The sequence below is a fragment of the Gordionus sp. m RMFG-2023 genome, chromosome 1, assembly GCF_954871325.1.
Source record: "Gordionus sp. m RMFG-2023 chromosome 1, tfGorSpeb1-WG-v2, whole genome shotgun sequence".
Taxonomy (NCBI): Eukaryota; Metazoa; Nematomorpha; class Gordioida; order Chordodea; family Parachordodidae; genus Gordionus; species Gordionus sp. m RMFG-2023.
Window position 1 is genome coordinate 23,353,617 of NC_088775.1, and position 22,181 is coordinate 23,375,797.

The window sequence follows — 22,181 nt, forward strand, 5'->3', positions numbered from 1 at the left end:
TATTCTACTTATATTTTATGTGAATTTTCTATAAGGCGAGACCTTTTTAAAGCAAATTTCAAAAATAATTATACAACTTAAATTTAAAAATATCTTTTTAAAAAAATTTACCATTTAAATTTGTTAATTACTACGTAATCCAGTGCTTACAGTATCTTTATACTTACTATCAATTTAGTTTTGAAAAAAAACTTAAAAATTCCATTTTTTAAAAAATTGTATTCAACGAAATATAATTTAATCAAAAATTTAATTTCTAAATTAACCCTTTAAAGCTCAACTTTTTAAAATAAAACTTAAAAAAAATTTTTATAAAAAATCTTCATTAATATACACTAAGGATGTAAAATTTTATTTCGACTTTTTTTTTCATAGTTTACAGGTAAAAAAAAAATCACGATACAATTTGACATCATTGAGCCAATTGCATGTATAAAAAAATATATATGTATTTATTATGAAATGTTTTTAAACAATTTCTATTCTGGTTAGAGTATCAATAAATTTCACATTTTTCACACTTAGTCCTTGAATGTACGCTAACACATAGTTTACACCTTTTTCGAGTTTTGGACGCTTCTGGCCAATGCCCCATATTAATGATATTACCTTAAATAACCTAGAACCTTTTTGTAATTTAGGAGTTTCATTTAAAGGTCTCCCTATTTTTCTTTTACTAATTTTACCTGCCATTAATAAAGCAGTAACTGTATGAATATTAGCACCTTCATGCATGAATATTATCAAGTTCTATGTGGAGTGCATTTGTGGGCGAATCTATTACTATATTATCAATAATTAAAATTATCCTCACCATCATCAATATCTGTTAACGAAATATTACCTTCAATTATAATTATTTTTAATTCAATGTTAATAAAATAACTTATTAAATTCTCAATGATTTAATTTGGGATCATAATTTTAAAAATATATTTAATTGTTTATATTTTTAATAATAATTTTAAAAATAAATAACTTAAACTATTTTTATTCTTATAATTTGTTAACGCCTAGCTGGCACCTAAAGGGAATGAGGGGAATAATTTTATTTTTTGGCATATAAAATTCATTGTTTAGTTTTTTTTTAAAATTATATTTTTTACCAAAACGGGGGTGGGGAGAGGGGGTATTTTTATTTTAATTTAAGATTAATAAAATTCATTGTTTTTTTTAAATTATATTTCTTACCAAAACGTGGGGAAGGGGGGGGGGAGAGGGGGTATTTTTATTTTAATTTAAGAAAAAATTTACCATTTACTTTCAAAAATATTAATGGTTATTTATTATATTTATAATAATAATAATATAAGGAAAGTTACAATATTTATGTTATAAAATCAAAAAAAATAATGATTAACGAAAGAAAAAAAAGAATATTATATACTATATCTATATTTCGCAAGAAACAATTTATGATATTTATATTAATATTTAAACCAGCAGTCACTTAACCAAAGGAGTATTTGACCTGGTCAAATACGGTCAAATTGATCACAATTTTTGTTTATTTTTTGGGTCAACAATATCAAGAGGGGAATCTCACTAGTAGTGAATTTAATGAAGTATGTGATATAATTCTAGAATTAGCTATTTTACAAGATAGTGATGACCAAAATATTTTAAGTGATATAATTAATTTCAAAAGCAAAAACAGCATGTTTAATATAGCGAATTAGGAAAGTAGTAATTTCCAAAAATAATCAATTCCGACCTCAAGTTAATAGATTAAACTTTGCCCACCACATTAAGAAATTAATGATTCCTAGTTCTACTTCTTATTTTGAAGGAAATAGGTTGATTTGGGTTAATATTCTTATAAAAATAGTAATCGATTGAAGATCTAAGACATCAGGAAAATTGATTAAAAAATATTAAAGAAAATAATAATATTGAATATGAATCAGAACAAGAATCTGCTACGGATAGCTAAATGTTAGTTATTTAATGACAATGAATTTAAAAATTTAATAATATAGATATTAACTTAAAAAAACATATTTGAATTTGACCATATTTTACCGGTAAAATATCGGTCAATTGACCGAAACTTATTTGACAGGTCAAATGCACAACCCTGATTTAAGCCGCTAAAAAAAATATTTTGCAAATTATAGGTGCTGAACTAGGAGGGAAAAGGGAGGTTTCGAAGAAACATTTTTAGGATTTCGAATTGGATTTTTTGTTTAAGAGATAAGGACTCGTTTTTGATCCCTGTCCTTAATGCAATTCTTCTACCCAATTGATTTAAGAACTTTAGGGAATGGGGACCGGGGTCTCCCAGAACGCTAAAAATTAGGGGAATAAATATAAAAGAATTGGGGAGGAATCTATATTTATTAAACTTATCGAGTTCTTGGAGTTCCAGGGGTGCGGTATTTCCGTTAGCCGGATAGGAGGTAACACGCGAGACATCCCAAACAAGTCTTTTGCCGCCGTGATCCGGCTTGGTTAAAGAAACAAGACGAGCGCCAAAAAGAATTAGACGAATACAAAGAGGAACTTCTCATAAAAGGATATTATTGCAAAGTTTAGTTAATCATTTCATCAAAGGGTCAATAAAACCATTATCATAGCACTGAATTAAATCAGCAAAAAAACCGGGTCTAAAACCATCTAACCCACCTGTTTTCCCTTTTTTAAAGGACTTCAAGCACTTAAGTACTTCATCACAGGTATGATTGGTTTGGGAAATTAGCTTCAATTTATAAGTAATATCATATTTTGAACAATAAATTTATTCAATACATATCATTATTAATAAATAAAAATGCATTTCAATATTTTATGGCCTAATAGCCTCTTGAAGTGGTTTGCCTCACCCTGCTATCGGAACTTGTTGAACAAAATTATCACTTTTACAAAAATTAAAATTTAAAAAAAAATCTTAAGATTTTTTATAAGGCACCTTTATAGAATATAGATTTAGGTATCTAATCATAAGAGCTGCCAATTTTGTAAAAATTGGTTCGAATAACTCCAGTCTCTCCTATATAGATAAGAGTTTAAAATAAAGGGACCAATTGTTTTGACTATAAAAGAGTCGACTTGAGTTAATCAACTAATTCGAATAACGTCTAGAGACTCTGAGTCGGGTGAACTGTCTTTTTAACAACACAATGTCTATTGTTGCTAAATAGTTGACCGAGGCCGGCAAAACGACTCATATTCAAACCGATTAATTAGTCATGAGTCGGCTGAAGCCCGACCCGTGCGCTATTTTTGAATAAAATATTTTTATCATTTCTCTAAATTGGTATCATATTAAATAACTTCTGAACCGGCTTGAACACAGGCCGAAAACACTAATTAGGTATAATAATTTAAATTAAATATATAAAAAAATAATAAAACTTACATCATCTTCATTCTTCTGTTGAGAATCCATATTAGTATTAGTATTTTCTAACTCCAAATCTCTAAATAAGGTCTTCTTTTTTTTATAAAACATTGGGTTTATTAGTTTTAAATATAAAATTAATATAAATTACTTCATCTTCTACTATCTCTTGAGAATCCATCATAGTAATGGCATATACAAAAACTTACTGGTGCCATCAAGGCGCTATAATCATTGAAATTTAAAATAATAAATATAATATAAATAATACATTTTAATGAAATAATTTAAAGAACCAAAAAATCTTGCTAGATTATTATTACAAATTTTAAATAACATTGGGAAAGAGATACGTAAGAGGGATTTATATTTTCTAAAATAATAAATTAAAGAAATGTACAAAAAAATAATGGTGCTAGGCCTTAAAAAATCGATAAACTTACTTTAAAATTTAAATGGTTATGTAATTAAAAAGTGTGCTCTCATCTCATAACCACATCTGATCTTATGTTGTGATTTAATCTTGACGTGGATGCTACCTATTTCAAACAGTTTAAAATTTAATAATTAAATTTTCTTTTCTTTTGGGCCATAGGTGAAATCATATTTTTATTCACATCGATTTATATTCATCCATGTAAATAAAATCTAAGAAGTTTTTAAATCTCATAAGCTTTTCCCACATATAACATCCACAACAATTATTTGTACTTTGGACAAATGTTAAAATTGAAGCATATATTTTTTAATGTTACCTGATAAATTTTAAATAAAAATTAAAAAATTTTTAACCGGTCCGCTCGTAATTTTTGATATTATTTAGCTAGCTAGCCCAATAAGATAAAGTGGTGTAACTAAAAGTCTGCTCGTTTCAGCTAAAAAGTTGAAAAATAGACAATTGTTACTTTTCTATGGTACATCTTCACTAAAATTTTATTTTAACATCTTTACAATATATATTTTTACCTATTTGTTTTAAAAAAATTCAAAAAAGTTCACAAATAACGATTATGACAATTATCAGGTACATCTTCACTGAAATTTTATTTTAACATCTTTATAATATATATTTTTACCTATTTACTTTAAAAAAATTCAAAAAAGTCCAAAAATAACGATTATGACAATTATCACGTTTCTATGGTACATCTTCACTGAAATTTTATTTTAACATCTTTACAATATATATTTTTACCTATTTGCTTCGAAAAAATTCAAAAAAGTTCACAAATAACGATTATGACAAAAGTTCAAAAATAACGATTATGACAATTGTCACCTTTCTATGATACATCTTCACTGAAATTTTATTTTAACATGTTTACAATATATATTTTTACCTATTTGTTTTAAAAAAATTCAAAAAAGTTCACAAATAACGATTATGACAATTGTCACTTTTCTATGGTACATCTTCACTGAAATTTTATTTTAACATCTTTACAATATATATTTTTACCTATTTGCTTTGAAAAAATTCAAAAAAGTTCAAAAATAACGATTATGATAATTGTCACTTTTCTATGGTACATCTTCACTGAAATTTTATTTCAACATCTTTACAATATATATTTTTACCTATTTGCTTTGAAAAAATTCAAAAAAGTTCACAAATAATGATTATGACAATTGTCACTTACTTTTCTATGGTAAATCTTCACTGAAATTTTATTTTAACATCTTTACAATATAAATTTTTACCTATTTACTTTAAAAAAATTCAAAAATAACGATTATGACAATTGTCACTCTTCTATGATACATCTTCACTGAAATTTTATTTTAACACTTTTACAATAAATATATTTTTACCTATTTACTTTTCAAAAATAACGATTATGACAATTAATATTTTTCTATGATGGTACATCTTCACTGAAATTTTATTTTTACATCTTTACAACATATATTTTTACCTAAAAAATTTAAAAAATGTTCAAAAATAACGATTATGTTATGTTTAATGACATAATTTAGTCGACGTTATTAGTTCTTTTAGTCGACGTTATTAGTTCTTTTAGTCGACTGAATTAGTTCTTTAAGTCAACTTAATTATTTCTTTTAGGCGACTTGTCGACTATATTAGTCGTTTTAGTCGACTAAATTAGTCGACTAATAGACTAATTTAGTTGCTAAAGTTTTTAGTCGAATTTTTCGACTAAAACTATTAGTTAGTCGTGTGTTAGTCGACTAAATTTAGTCGATTAACAACACTAGCTAAAGACCATCTTAAGGATTAATGGCATATGCAAAACTCCATTATTTACAATATATAGGAGGCTACGACAATACTAATTGGTTGTAGTGATAATAATGATAATGAGAGCACTTGAAATTTTATTTTTAGAAAAAGAAAATCACATTATCATCAGATAGAAAGGAGGATCAAAAAATGCCTATTGCATCTTTAATAGAAAGGTTCTCAGAAGTTAAAATAATAAATAAAGATACAAATATTTTAAAATTCTGGGAAGAAAATTCTTCAATATATCCAAAATTATATATCTTATCTAGAATCGTCATGGCTGTACCGATGTAACGTTTTAAAAATACTCCATTTTTTTATATACTCCTAGCTTATTTGTGGAGTATTTTCAGATTATATTGTTCGATTATAATGTATTTACATATCAGAGTATATTTAGATCAATGTAATTTTTATGATATTTTATTGAAAAAATGTTCATTTCAATCAAGAAACATTATTTTTGAAAAATATTTTTGTCAATCAAGAAACATTATTTTTAGCTACTACAATTTAAAGATTTACATCCTGAAAGTAAGGCTGCATTCATAGTGGAGACGGATCTGATTTTTACATCCGTTCCGTCAAAAGTCAATCTCATTAAAAATGATATATATGTTCATAGTGCGTCCGTTCCGATACCTTCCGTCTTAAAAACGGATCCGGCAAATTTTGAAGTCAAAACATTTTGACTTTTTGATCCGGCAAATCTTATAGAGCGTTATAACGTTACTTACAATTTTTTTTATAGTCTATGAACATTTATATCATTTTTAATGAGTTTGACTTTTGACGGAACGGATGTAAAAACGGATCCGTCTCCACTATGAATGCAGCCTAATATATTTTCATTAGTCACATTTTTATTTTTAGATTCCCAACCCATTATTTCATCATTAAAAGATACACAAGTGTTTTAAATAACTCTTAATTGCCAAACTACATTTATATTTATGTCGATGAGTATAACTACTGCAATGTAAAGATTTACATCATGAAAGTAATATATTTTCATTAATCACATTTTTATTCACTATACACAAAAATAAAATTGTAAAACCTTTCACTGCATAACCATATTTTATATCTGAAATTAAGTCATATCAAATTCGGTATCTTTATTTTAAACAGCGAAATTCTTAGGGATAATAATTTTGTGACATGTCCTAGTTTTATTGTAATTTTTATAATATGAAAACATTTTTTTTATCTAAAATGTCAATCAAGAAGATTGGAATTATAGATTGAAAAAAGATTTTATCATTATTAATTTTTTCCATGAAATTTTCTTAAAAAATATTTTTTTATGATTTGGATTTTAAAAAAATAAAAGTTTGAATTTTAAAGACTCCAAATATTATTAAGATTTGTTCATTAAGACTTTTTATTAAAGATTTAAAATATTATTAAGATCTTTTTATCAAGTTTTTTTTATTCTATATATATTGTTTTATAATTAGGTATTTTAACATTACATTATGCAATTATAACCATATTAACCAAATTGAAATATTCACAAGAAGTTAAATAATATATACTTAATTTCTTTTTCTCTTTTAGGTTATTTTGCAATTGATATGAAAACATTAATCTAAATATCGATAGTAGATTTTAAACTTAAAATCAGCAACCTCCCACCCTTAAACTAATTAAATTATCTTGTAATTCTCGGGTATAGGGTTTTGTTTTGTCCAACTTCTTTTGTTATTAGCCTATAGACGTTTAAATAACAGTTTTCGAACTGTTGTGCGTACAAGTACGTGCGGCTTGCCCACAAACGTGTGAAGGGCTACTCATTGATCGCATAATTAATTTTAATTAACATTTATATTGCATATATTATTTATATCGCATATAGCATATATTATTTATATCGCATATATTATTAATTGATTTTTTTGATCTTTATATTTACAAATTAAATAAAGGATTTTAATAAATTATTCTGAAAATTGTTTCTAACTTTGAGCAGTAACGTGATAATAGATAGTGCAAGATTTATATGTTAATCTTTGATATTTTCGAATTAAACCTTAAATAAATATATAAATTTTTAACAGTTAATATTAAATCTAAAGATTATAAGGCAAAATTACCTTAAATATCATAGGATATAGAAAAAATAATACTTATTATTCATACGTCAGTTATAAATGCCAATATCACTAAATTTATTATATTTAATATTTATATATCAGTCATAAACGTCAATATCACTAAAAAATATAATATTTAATATAAGCACGTCAGTCATAAATGTCAATATCACTAAATATTGGAGTATATTTTGATCAGAGTATTTTTAAAACATTACACCGACGACACAAGTACAATAATTTATGTATTAAAAATAACTATCTATTTTAGGTAAGGGTAGAACGTGAATTTTCATCTTTGAAATATATATATTGTCTAATTAAGGTGGAAATCTTAAGGATGATATTTTAGAAGATATTATGATTGTGCGATTGAATAAAACATTTAAAATATAAATTATTTCATTTGTAAATTATGAATGTGTATATATTTAACAGGGACTCGAACCGTTATTTATAACGGTTCAGTTTGGTTACGGTTCAGTATGTAAAAAATTATAGTGGTTACGTTTTGGTTACGGTTCTTAAGAAGAAATTTTTAAAGGTTCGGTTCTGCTAATTATAAAGGTTTATAAAGGTTCATTACGGTAATTTTTTTTTTATTGAAGCAACACTATCTTTTAATTTATTTTTATTATAAGCATTTATTAATTCTATATAAAAAAAATATATAAGATTCAAAATAACTCATTTTTAAATATTTTATTTGAACGTATAAGTAATATATTTTCTAATATAAATGGATTCCTTTTTGTTCGTTGTGACGATAACACAAATTTTAGCCCCGAAAAAGCCCTTTCTGCAGAAACTTGTGATGCGGGAACCCGGGAACCGCCAGTACTATAAGAGCAAGTTTATATAATTCTGGATATTCAACTCATTTCCATTTCTAAAATATAAAAACTGAACCGGTTTGAACCGGTTTAACCGTTATTTATAAAGGTTCTTTTTACTCCTTCAAAAAATTATTATATCGGCTCGGTTACGGTTATGGTTCAGATATTTATAACGGTTTATAATGGACGGTTCGTTACGGTTCACTCCGGATCCCTAATATTTAAGTATAATAATAAATGAATGAAAAAAAATCTTATTTTGAGTCATTATTTTTATGTTCCCTGAACTCGGACCCGAACCCGGGTCCTTTTTAAATTTTATTCCTGTACCCGAACCCTTTTTTTTGTCGAAGGGTTCACATCCCTGTATTTAAGCATTGGGACATTTTACGCTAAATTTTTTGATAAATTTTGTGGACAATTATTTCGACGGTAAGTTAAATTAATTTCAGATTTTGTGCACAGCACCAAAAACTATATTGACTAACGTTTTAGAAGATGCATTATCTGAAAAAAATTGCTTTCATAAAAATCTATTGTAAATTCCCTTTATATTTCTATTTAATGAATTAAAAGAAAACCATATATCGATCATAATAGTCATTTAAATGATATCGTGTTAAATTTTATTATATTATTTTGTGTATTCTATTGAAAATATATTTAAAAAAAATTTTTTTTCACCCAAAACGAATTCAAACCTTTTTGAAAACTTTACACTCTTATTTTCCCGGAAGAGGGGGGGGGGGTAACAGACGAATATAAATATAGCTTTTTTAAGGTCAATAATATTGTATCAAAAATTTAAGGAATTAATTTAAATTAATGTAACCGAACTCTTTGACTTTGCCTTGACTCTATAAATGATAAATAATTCATTATAGAATTTCTTATAAATAATGGGTCTTAATCACTATTTCATTTATCTTGGGGGGGGGGGTATTCATTTTCGAATTACAATATATATTATTTCGTATTTTAATATTTAAAACAAATAATAATATATTTTTAAATTATCAAAATTTTCAAATTTAAAAATAGAGTTAGGTCCAAAAATTAAAAAACAAATTAAGCTAAAATAATTAAACTAAAACAATTTTTTGCTCTAAAAATTTTCTGATTTTTTCTACGAATTATAAATTCCTAATTGTAACTTTTTATTGCTATTTGACAATCAATAATTATTTATTTGTATTTGAACGAATCTAATAATTCTATTCCATGAATTTTATTTCCATTGTTTAAAAAATAATTTTGGTTTTACACTTTAGAATGAAAAAAATACAATTGTACTTATTTCAAATTTGTCAAGGGAGGGTTTCACTGTTCCCTCCTTGGCTAAATAAGAAACAACAAATTCAAAATGGCCAAAATTTAAAAAATAACTTTATAAAGGAAATATTATTATTCGGAAAATATTCAAATATTTTTTCTTACTGTGCGACTAATATCCATGATTATTAGATAAAATTAATACAAATTAGAGTTCTGTATATACCGGCCAGCGGGCCTGGTAAGAGTTTTTAAAAATTATTATAATATTTATGAGAGGGGTGGAGGGGGGAAGTTAAGATTCCTCTGCCCAAGAGACCAATTTTTTGTGAAATTTAGCAAGCTGAAAGATGGTGTAAAAGGTAAAGTATTTGGAAAAATATATAAAACAATTTCTAATCAAATATTTAAAAAAAGGATGTAATAAAATAATAATTTTTTTAGACTCCGCCAAATTCGTCTCAATGTTTTGCAATTATTTTTTGGTATGAGACAATCTTTTAGAAAAGGTAAGTGAAGACCTGAGTCTGACATCCCTGTTTTTGTAAAAATCGTTGAAATCGAGCCGGAAACTCAGGTAAAACAGATGCATGTAGTCCTCGTTGATAACGCAAGTGGATAAATCTTGATTATCCGGTGGTTCAGATTTGTTATCGACCAGCGAAGCATGATGCGAATGGGATTGGGACAGAGAAATCCCAGGTTTGTCCACAAGCATGAAAAGAAAATCTTTCATGAGATCCTTTAAAAAAATATGGTAATTTTATTTGATATTATCATTTTGAAAAAATGCATATCCCCGAAAAATCAATCCTTCGTGGCTTTTATCAGGCCCCCTTATTATATTTTCCAGCGAGCCTGGGTTTTAAAAAAATTTAATGAGCTTGGGAATAAAAAAATTTCATTTAAATTTAGCTTATTTTAAGGATATTCCAATTAATTTCATTAGTAATATTTATCCATAACCATATTCTACTGTTGGTATTTGTTCAAAAAAATTGCTACTTTTAAAAATAATTTTTTTCTATATTTCAGCATTGCACAAAAAATGATAGCCTAAATATATTGAAATATTATTTATTTTCATTGAATACAAAATAAATTCAATTCTTGGATATTAAGACCAGCACAAAAGAATTTTAGAAAAAAGAATAATAAATTTGTAAATATAAATATTTAAAAAAAAACCTTTAACAGAAAAATTAGAGAAAAAAATTAATCCATAGTTAAAATTTCGAAGTTAAATAATCAATTTCCCAGCAAAATTGTTATAAACCTGAAAAGATATTTTGAGCAAATGAATTTTATCCCTATAAAGCTGGACTCTTTCGATAAATGTGACCAACGGAGTTGCATTATTGCTGGTTTTGTTCCGAGCTTTTTTTTCCGATTTATTTAAAAAAATATATTATATTTTTATAAGAGGTTTTTAATCTAAATTTAATTATTTAAAGGTTATGCCTAAATTTTTTTTGTTTTTGTTTTTATGCATTAAGATATAACTCTCCTAAAATTGATCACAGTTTTCAATTATTTTAAACTCTTATTTTTACAAAATAAACTAACATAACCTCATTCTATTTTTCATAAGTTTAGGTGAATAAATAAAATTATTAAAATTATTGAAAAAATAAAATTTTCTGACCTTTGTTGATTTGAGTATAACCAGAGCTTGTTTGGAAAAAACAGGATTTTTTATCGTTCTTAGACGGATACATGCTTTCGAAAGGGGTCGAGGTAAAATTTATTAAGTTGTTGGAAGAATTGTCAACGGTGTCGGTACTGTAGATAGGTGAAAATATAGCGACCTTTCATCGTTTAAAAAATAAATAAAAGGAATTAGAGACATGCTTGGGAGCCAATATGAAAAATGGAAAGGGCAAGGTTTTAGAAAATTTTAATTTATTATGTAATTACAAATATAATTATGATGGCCATTCACAAATGTTTGTTTTTCTTTCTTTAATTCCCGTTTGTTTCACTTACCAATATAAAAATTAAAAAATGATTTCAATAAGTAAATGTAGAGAATGAAAACCAGGTGTACCAACATAGTTATTAAATGTAAACATTCAATGATAAACACAAATGATTCTACTATAAATGAATTGTAACAAAATTGCCATATTTTTTTAACATCATCTGCAGGATATCGATGTTTCAATTTTTGGCAATAGGATCAAACTTCCGTATCTTTTTTGCCAGCCAAAAAATTTTGATGTTCCAGCTACTGCATACTAGGTAAATTGATTTCAAGATGAGCATCCTTATGTCCCGCAAATTTGAATATAATTATTTTTATAAATCGATAACTATCTTCAAAGATCATAAAATTGAAGATTTTTTAAAGATCAATTTTTTTTTTAAATTATTTGAAGAGCATTTTAAACTTTGATCCTTATTATTTATGGGTTCATTCTGCTCTAAAAACACTGGGTAAAAAATTATAAAACACATCATTTAATTTTTAAATATTCGAGAAAAAAAATATAATATATAACAAACTTTTTTCATGTTATTCCTATCTTGGGATATATGAAAAGCTAGACCCTTCGCCGACAATGGTAATGCTATGAGGGTGTGGATAGAAGCATGAAGCGTTAGGAATTGAAACACCAAATCGTACAGGCCTAAGAGATGAGCGTATAAGAGCTTGATTTATATATATATTTATAAAATGGATTAAGTGAATACTAAATATAATCAACCTATCTCCAGATGGCTGAAATACTCCCGTAAATCTAAATAAAGTGCTGATTACAGTATAAAACCCGATCATAATATTTTTCGCGCTTTTTACGCTTTGATTTAGAAAATTATATAATTTTAAAGATGTTTTTTTATTTAAGTTTTATGCCTCTAGCTTTTAACTGAAGCCATGAGAAATCTTATAAGAATAGCAAAGTCGCGCGAAAATTATACAATACTACAAAAATATAAAATTTGTTTATAATTTTACATCAAATTTTTTCAAAATCTACATTATAATTTTAATGTAGCAAGTAGCTTAAAATATAAAATAGAGCCATCAAAGATAGATATGAAAGAGAATTTTGAAGGTGACAACAACAAAATTTTCCTTAAAAAATAATTGATAAATTTCCTTTTCTACAAACTTAGAAAATATTTTAAACTAAATAAAAAATAATAATAATAATACAATTTAAATATAGATGCATAAAATGTAGGATAATATCGTCCAATAAATCAGATGGACAAGATGCCGTCACAGTGATGTTATATTTTGGTTTGATAAATAAATTATAAATTAACTCATTGATTCATATCCGTCTGAGACATATTTTCAAAAACCATTTCTATGTCATTATCATTTGAACCCATATAAAATTTCGTGTGTCTTCTCATTTTCTCTACTAAACATTGCATTTTTTTGTAATTTCATAATATGGGCCTTTTGTTATGTCCTTTCCTTATAACATTTACAAATAGCATTATTTATTTCTTCCTAATAACATCCTGCAGTACAAAAATGTCCTATAAGTTATAACATAATAAATCTTAAATTTAATCTAATTAATGAATTTTAAAAATAGATTAACTTTACTTTTATTTATATAATATTTTGTTATAAACATTGCCATAAATTAGTTTTCGATTTTTTTAAAATTAATGGATGAACAATTATACCCTGAGGAATTTTAAATCGGGCTAATTCTTTAGGATACCCGGTTGGAAATATCAATAGCAATAATTTTAGTTTAAAAAATTTGATTTTATTTGAATCAAGGAATTCCACAACAGAATTCAAATATTGGCCAACATACTTTCTTAAAAAAATACAGATATCGATAATTAGAATAACTTAAAAAAATTTCTATAGAAATATATGTTAGTGGCAATGTATTATATTTCAAACTTTAAATGATTTTTGGAGCGTGTTTTTTTATATCTAATCATTTGATTTTACCGGAAATGTATTCCATCATGTTTGGAATACGTACCCTATGAATTTCAGACTATTTTGTCATGAATTTTTGAACTTAATATAATTTATATTAGTTTTTTCATAGATTTTTTTAATATAAATTATAAATTATTCAAAATTATTTACAATTCATAAGATAGTTATTCTAAACAAGCTGGGATGTATTTCTAGTAAAAACAGATAAGTTGAATAACACATAGCCGCCAACATATATCGTATGCATATATTATTGGCTCTGTATTTTTTTAAAAAAAGAAATAGTAACATGATTTATCAATATATAATAAGTCCGTAATTCTTGAATTGGAATGTGAGCTATTTTTATTTGATTTAAACGAAAAAAAAATTGATTTTTTTAAATATCATTGCCGAGATATCTAAGCAGAATAAATTAGGGAATCAAACGTACGATTTTAGCGTTTCACTGTCGGTTGAGGGAACTTCAGGAAAGAAGCTACTGGTTTTTAAGGATGATAGTTAAAAAATAAATTAAATATCTGAAATTTTGTATCTTAGACAATAATATTTCTAGAAATTTGCAGATCCAATAGAATTTTTATTCGTGGATCTATGCCAACCACTTTTTTACCTCCACAATATATTTTTGGGTCATTTTATAGATTTTTAATTATTTCTATACTTTTGCCATATAATTAATATATTATGTTATTTTATAAATCATGTTATTTTTAATTTCTTAAAATTATTAAAATTTATCGGCATCTGATGATTTTTTTTTTATTATTGAAAAATAACCTTTAGAAAAATAAATAATTATATCAAATAATTCATATTAAGGTTAATACTATCACATGTAAACATCCTTTCTATACCATATAACAAATTTGGAAAAATGATATTATAAATTGCTTGAGGTCAAAAAGATCTTTCCTTGCATTAATGCAACACTTGTTATTAATTAGTTAACAAAAATTTTGGTGTAAGAACTGGAACAGAAAAACGCTCTTATATGGAGTCTAGGATTTGATATTAAATGATAAAACTCAAAGTAATTCCCTGTTATTATAAAAATGATATTATTTTTTGTATAAATTAGTATAATCAATATACACCGATTATATTTTTAGTTATCTTATTTGGTGTCTCGTATTTTATTTTCACCATATTTTGTACCTATTTGCCTCATATTATATTCAACATATTGGTATTTGTAAAGAAAAATACCTTCTTTATACTTGTTATTAAAAATGCTTTAACTTGTTTATCATATCTTATTTATAAATATCAGAGAATTATTATCACATATTATTCTTTTCGTGTTTGATTAATAACTTAAATGGAATAAATAACCTAAGAAATGACGCTTAATCTGCTCGAGGGCCAACACGTTACCAGGCATGCTCACCCCCCCCCCCATTTTTCATGACATAGTGGTTTGAATAAAAACCTGTGTTGATTAAATGCTTATAAATTTTTTAAACTTTAAAATTTGGCGCGAGTAAAAATCCTCTTGTCAATTGGTTCAAATAGGTCCCGTGACAAGATATAATCTTATCGAGGTCGTTGGAATTGCCGTTTAATTCTTTGATGAAGGTGTGCCAAGAGCATTCCATCACCTTTAGTTGTAATTTTTTTTATATTAAATTAAAGGTAAGGAAATGTTCCTAAAAACGAACAATGAGGAAAATTATTTTATCCTGTCCAAATAACTGTTTATAGATTATGTTTCTTATATTGTTTAACCCGAATTAGTATTCTTTTTGTAAGTAATTGCGGTCTGTTTTAGTTGTGGTTAACAATTTAACATGATTTTGAGAAGAAAAAAAATGTGATAAATATATACCAGTTTTTATTCAACTAGGGTAAACAATACCAATAAAGTTTTTTAAATGGAAAAAGGATATCATTAAAAAATTCTAAAAATTAGACAAAAGAGGCAAATAAAGTTTTCTTTTAATGGGGTAAAATAAGTATATAAAATGGGGTAAAAGGATATGAATAATGATTTTTTACAAAATGGGGTAAAATATTTGATTGTACTATAAAATATTTTTAGTTTATCGATTTTAGATGATGCTTAGCGAAGAAACTCGAAGTTAGCTGTGATTCATAAGGAATATTGTAGGCACAATTTAAGCATGTTTTCGCATTTCTTTAGTTCTATATCATTTTTTTTCTTTCTTTTATCTTCTTTCAATTTTTGCCATCAATCATTGGTGGTTTATATGATGTTCTTCGCAATTTATTCTTTTTTATATATAGCTTAGAATTCTGCAGGCCTCGTAGTTCAATTCCTGCCATTTATAATATGTACATCGCTGCAGTCTTTGGGCAACTAAAAATCGGGGCTGGGACCAGATCGACATTAAAGTTTTCGGCCATTGGGACTCGGGCCGAGAAAACCCGATTTGCAGGGACTCTAATATAATGAAGCCTATATATAAAAAGTCATCTCATAAATGAAAGAATTGGAGCTAACATTAACCCTTCAGTAACTCATACTAAAAAATGGCGGAAATATTCATGTTGGGTCAGACCCAAGTCCCTTAAAAAATGGCTTATATTTTAAAAACAAAAAAAATTTTGGATATATATTCAGAGATAAATTTAATAAAGCTACTGAAGATTTGAGTTCATAGAAAAAACATTTCAAGTAATATTAATTTTAACATGCCTAAAGTCCCAAAGACCCTTGGAGAGTACAGAAGGGTAAAGGGAACAGCTAGGTCTCAGCCTAAGTGATAAATCTATGTTATGACAATGTAGTGTAGACAAATAAATAGGAACAAGTATGCAAAAATTTCAGAGGTGGTTAAAAAGATTTTTTTTAAGATATTATATTACCTCGAAATTGAAATAATACTGAATCTGTTGGATGAAATGCGACATGGTAGCTACCATTATGTGGCAAGAATGAAATAGTGATCCGATTTCTATAAAAATGGATATATTATGTGTTTGTATAAAAAATTACTTTTGGAATAAATTTGTTCGAGATAGTCCATCTTATTGCTACCGTTAAATCGCCCCCTCGATTTAAATAAGAAGTTGGGGTAATTTTTCTGACGCTTCCAGCATTTAAGGAGGGTATGACACAGCCATTTAGTACGCCAAATCACCAAGAAAAGGGCTTGATAATTGTGAAGATGAGCTTTCGTTAAAACCTTTTTTTCGAGGGCAAAAAGTAATCAACTAAGTTTTATTTTTTTTTCTATGCCTACACTCTGGCCATTTAATTTATTTAATTTATTATAATTTTATACTATTTTTAACATCCTTTTGTAAAATATACCAAGTTTAGAGAGATCCAGTGCCAGACTCGGATTTTCCATATTTGGATCGGACGAATTATTATTATATTTAATATATTTATTTAAAAAAAATGAAGATATAATAAATAAATTACAAAATTTTTTTAAATATTCTTTTGTTTAAAAATTTATGTGTAAAATTAATAAACAAAGTTTTCACAAAGCATATTACTATTTTTTTGATTTATATTTATGGATCATATGATATAATACATAAAATTTGTAAGTCGAGCAAAGCTAATTCATGCAGGGGAGGAGGGGGCTTAAGTATAATTGGCACTAATGAAATGTGGAAAAATTTGCAAAAACGTGATTTTTAAAAAAATTAATAAAATATTGAATAATGTCGATGAATTATATTTATTCCACTGTTGAAGATATACTAAAAAATTTGAATATTTTTTTTATTGAATTAAAATTATATTCTGCGTATAAGAGAGCTATCCAAGGAACCCGTTAACATTTTTTTTAAATATTAATGTTTTATTTCACTTTTTAATAATTTGCATTTTATATATTGTTTTGATTTTGAATAATTTTAAAAATAATAAAGAATAAAAAATTTTAAAAAGACTAAATAATAAAGATTAAAATGACATCATCAATAGTAAAATTCTATAACAAATATTTATTTATTAAAATACAAAAAAAATTACCACTGATAAAGGACCTTCTTCTATAACGTACTTGAGACAAAACATTTCCCAGATTGGAACCTTGTTATTATCTTTTTTAGGCTTCATAAAAATGATATAAAAAATATTATCACAAAATTCAGAAAAGAGAAATGAGTTAATTTTGACTCTAGAGCTGTACCGATCCAATATTTTCCAATATTAAAAAAACCAATCTGGTTCCGATATTTATATTGATTTTTATTTACTATCTATCTTTGAACTAGGCCAATTAAAAAAAAATTATAATATTCGATTCGAATTATTACCGAATACGAATAATAAATTATTTGTTTTATGATCGGATCGGTCCCGATATTTGGTGTTTTTCAAAAATATCGGATCGGCCCGATACCTGTAAAAAACCCGATCCGATCCTTTTACTAAAAATGCAATTCTTATAAAACTTTTGAGTAATGAAACTTTGAATTATTATTTTTTAATAAAAAAATTTTTTTTTAAATATTTTAAAAAAAAATAAATTTTTTCGAGTTTCTATTTTACATTAATAATATTTTATAAATAATTTTTTTTTAAACAATGCAAATGTTATTTATTTTTTTAAATAGATTTTACAAGTTTTTTTATAAAAATAGAAAGGAACACCCAAAGTTTTATTTATTTTTAATTTTTTAAAAAAATAACACCAATTTTATTATTTATACTTTAAATAAAAATTATTTTAAATATGGTTTCTGAATTATGGAAATATTTTGATAAAGATGAAGGTAATTTTGCAAAATGCGTCATCTGCGGAATTCTAATTTCACGGGGAGGAATACTGAAAAATTCGTTCAATACAACTAACATTAGGAAACATCTGAAGCGTTGCCATCAAAAGGAATTCGAAGAGCTAACACAAAAAGAACGAGAAATATTAGAAAAAACAAATCAAATTTTTAAAAAAAGAGCCCTGAAAGTCAGCCAACAATATCAGCCATTCTTAATAAAACTAATATTTGGAAACATTCTGATCCTAAATCAATAATAATTTCTAAATTTATAGGGGAAATGATAGCGTGTGACCACCAGCCGATTTCTATCTTGGAGGATATAGGCTTTAAAAGGCTTTTACATCATTTATGTTCAAATTACAAAATTCCCAATAGAAAGTATTTTTCGCAAGGAGTTATTCCGGATATATATGAAAAACTCTCCGAAAAAATTCGTAAAGAAATTTTGGTTGACGATTCTTTTTTATCCTTTACGGTAGATATATGGACTAGAAATTCAGGTGGCGATTCTCACATCTCATTAACATGCCACTATATAAACCAAAATTTTCAACAAATTAATAGAGTTCTAAATGTTAAAACATTTAATGAGTCGCATACAGCAATAAATATTGCTCATAATTTTGTGCACATATAAAATGTACCTAATATATTAAAGGCTAGGTTAGATAAGTTCTATCTAGTCAATCAAAGCGTCATTCACTATGCTATATTATAATTTTAATATCCTCAAGTAAAACTCGTTTGGCACCAAAAAAATGATACTAAATAATAGATTTTTATTTTTTATATTAAAAATTCCCAGTTTAAAAGTCAAAACATTTAAAAAATTATATACAATATATAAGAAAAAACATTTTTAAAAAAATAATATCAAATAATTATATTTAAGGAATCGTTATTTTTAAAGGCTTTTAAACAAAGAATTTCGTTATATTAAAATATATAATAAAATGACATAAAATAATAAACACAATATTTCTATCCCTTAAAAATAAACTACCAATCTTGGTTAAGAATATATTTATATCAAATATTATAAACCCGATAAATCCTTAAAAATTAAAAGGTAATATATTTATATTTTACTTTAGAGGCAACAACAGTTATGCGATTCAGAATATCGGAACTTTCGTATTTAGAATTACTATTTTTAATGGCATCCTCAAGAATTTGTGCCATTTTGTGACCGAAAAATGTGTGCTTCAAATCGTGGCCTTGATCTTAAAAAATAGGAAAAAATACAAACAAAACTTTTAATATTTTCTAAAACATTTTTTTTACAATACTTGCATCTCTATCTACACCTTGCAAGCTTTCCAGCCCGGTGACCAGCTGACTAGTAAAATCCCCTCTGGCTAACATCACGTGATCCCGGATGGCAGCGATGTGACTTACTAATCGAAGACGAGACATCACATGATTTACCAAGTCGCGAGAATTATTTTCGTAGCAGTGGGACAACAAGTTTATAAAAGGACGAGATAAAGCTTCATTTATAACATCAAAAAATACAATGGCAAAAATAATGACATTTTACATAATTTATTCCTATTTTAAAATTTAAGATTTAAAATCAGAGACCTGCAGGCTCGGCCCTAAGCCCGGGTACCAGGGCTGGGAATTTTTTTAATATAAATTTATACAACATGAATTATTATATTCGTCAATTAGATATGGTTATAGTTAGTGTTGTTAAACGGCTCGTTTTGAGCCGATTTTTAAAAACGACATACTCAAAATTTTAGCCAGAAAAATAATGCCTAAACCCAGAGATTTCGATAATACATGTATAGACCTTTGTTCCTTCAATGAGCAAAATCTTCAGGCTTGCGTAATATTTTTCTGGATGAAGTATTGAGTTAGCCGTTTTTAAAAATCGGCTCATAACGAGCCATTTAACAACACTAGTTATAGTGATTATATATAGTTATGATTAATATAATGTTGGGTGAAAGTTAACACTAGCTAACATAGTATCAATTACATAATATAATTATAGTTTTCCTGCCATGGAATAAATATGCAAAGGATTAAATAAATTATTATATAATATATGTTATATTTTTTATTAATTAAAATATCATTTTTTTTATAAATACAATTAATATAGTATATTTTCAAAATATTATTTACACAAATTTTTTATAGTATCAATTTGTAATATACTAAATATCTGTTTAGAATAAAAAAAATAAAATGGCTCGTTTTGAGCCGATTTTAAAAAACGGCTAACTCAGTTTTTTATCCAGAAAAATAAAATATTATGCAAGCCTGAAAATTTTGCTCATAGAAGGAGCAAAGGTCTAGACATATAGTATCGAAATTTCGAGGCTTAGTCAATACTTTTCTGGCGAAAATATTGTGTTAGCTTTTTAAAAATCGGCTCAGAACGAGCCGTTTAACAACATTAGCTAATATGCTTGCTTATTAAATTATAATATTCGCCAAAAAATATGATAAAATACCAAATAGATGAATTTTTTGAATATACCAGGTCGAATATACTTTTAAAAAATTCCGAGCCGGACCTAAAAAAATTTTTTTTTAAAAATCCAGGCCGGGCCTCAAAAAATTTTAGAAAAAAAAATCTGGGCTGGGCTGAAAATTTTTTAATCCGGGCCGGGCCATACAAATCTGTTTAAAATTAAATAATATATAGTAATAATTCACATTATTTAAAACTACAAATTTAAAGTTTGATAATATCCTTTGTAATAAATTTCATATTTGTTACTTTGCATAGGAATGGAGGTGGGAGGGGGGGGGGGCTTTATTATTTATTTTAAATTAAAATTCTAATGAGTTATTGTAAAAAATTGTAAGTAAACAAAGAATATATTTAAAGTTTTTAGAAATCCTAAAGATTATAAAGCAATTTAAATCTTAGGTATGTATTAGTTTTTGAAAAGAGCCTATTATATTATATGAATGTTTAATTCGTTTGCTTCTTTTTTAAAAAAAATATGAACTTAAACTCAAAAGATTGAAATTTAAAATTACCCCCCAACTCCGTATCCAAGAAATTGTATCTGGTGAATGCGTTTTGGTCGTTAACCTGAGACTTAAAAATATGGTGAAAATAGGGGGAGAGATTGGAAATATGTGAAGAATGGTAGGGAATATCGGAAAAATTGTCCACTTGGAAGTAAAGTTTATTGAGTAGATTTTCTTGGGGCGTTTCATTATTCTTCTCTCGTTTAACCTTACAAACTTCTTTCAGAAAATATAGGGATTTGCCGGCAGAGAACATCTAAATATATTCAATATTATTAAATATTTTTGATTGCTAAAAATGAAACGAAATTATTGGATAATGAAAAAAAAAAATTTGAAATATGAGAATAAAAGATAATTTATTAGTAGTATTACCAAAATTATCTGTTTGAGAGTGGTATTCCCAAAAATTATCTACTTGAGATAGTCCTTTTTTAATTTCTTTCTTTCTTATTTCTCTCTCTCTTTCCAATTATATTGGGATATAGTAGTATATTAAAAAATCATAGGATAATAACTTTGTAAATTTGATCGTTGGAAATTAACTTGGGTAGCATAGTATAATTGATCACGTATTTTTGATTCCAGGCGTCTTGTTTCATCAAATCCATACTTTCGTCTATAGGAAACTAATAATCACCATTTTTTTAAATATATAGGCTTTTACCTCGTAAAAATACTTTTAATTTAATGTATACATTTAGAAATATTAATTAAGAAAGGCACGTCCGTTATAATTAGGCTGCAATTTTATATGCGATTTTGCGCC

The 22,181-nt window shown here is 26.0% G+C and overlaps 1 protein-coding gene across 1 annotated transcript; it reads right to left on the reverse strand.

Annotated features, from left to right (window-relative positions):
- Positions 1-9,933: 9,933 nt before the first annotated feature.
- Positions 9,934-22,023, reverse strand: LOC135923206 (gamma-tubulin complex component 3-like). The gene is made up of 12 exons (XM_065457834.1): positions 21,931-22,023; positions 21,419-21,668; positions 19,705-19,905; positions 19,505-19,638; positions 17,664-17,744; positions 16,671-16,860; positions 16,541-16,629; positions 15,178-15,312; positions 12,295-12,441; positions 11,435-11,597; positions 11,066-11,166; positions 9,934-10,531 (listed from the first exon to the last, which is right to left on the reverse strand). Exons 1-12 carry the CDS (start codon positions 22,021-22,023, stop codon positions 10,265-10,267), a joined length of 1,851 nt encoding a protein of 616 aa, XP_065313906.1. The 3' UTR covers positions 9,934-10,264.
- Between the last annotated feature and the right edge of the window lie 158 nt (positions 22,024-22,181).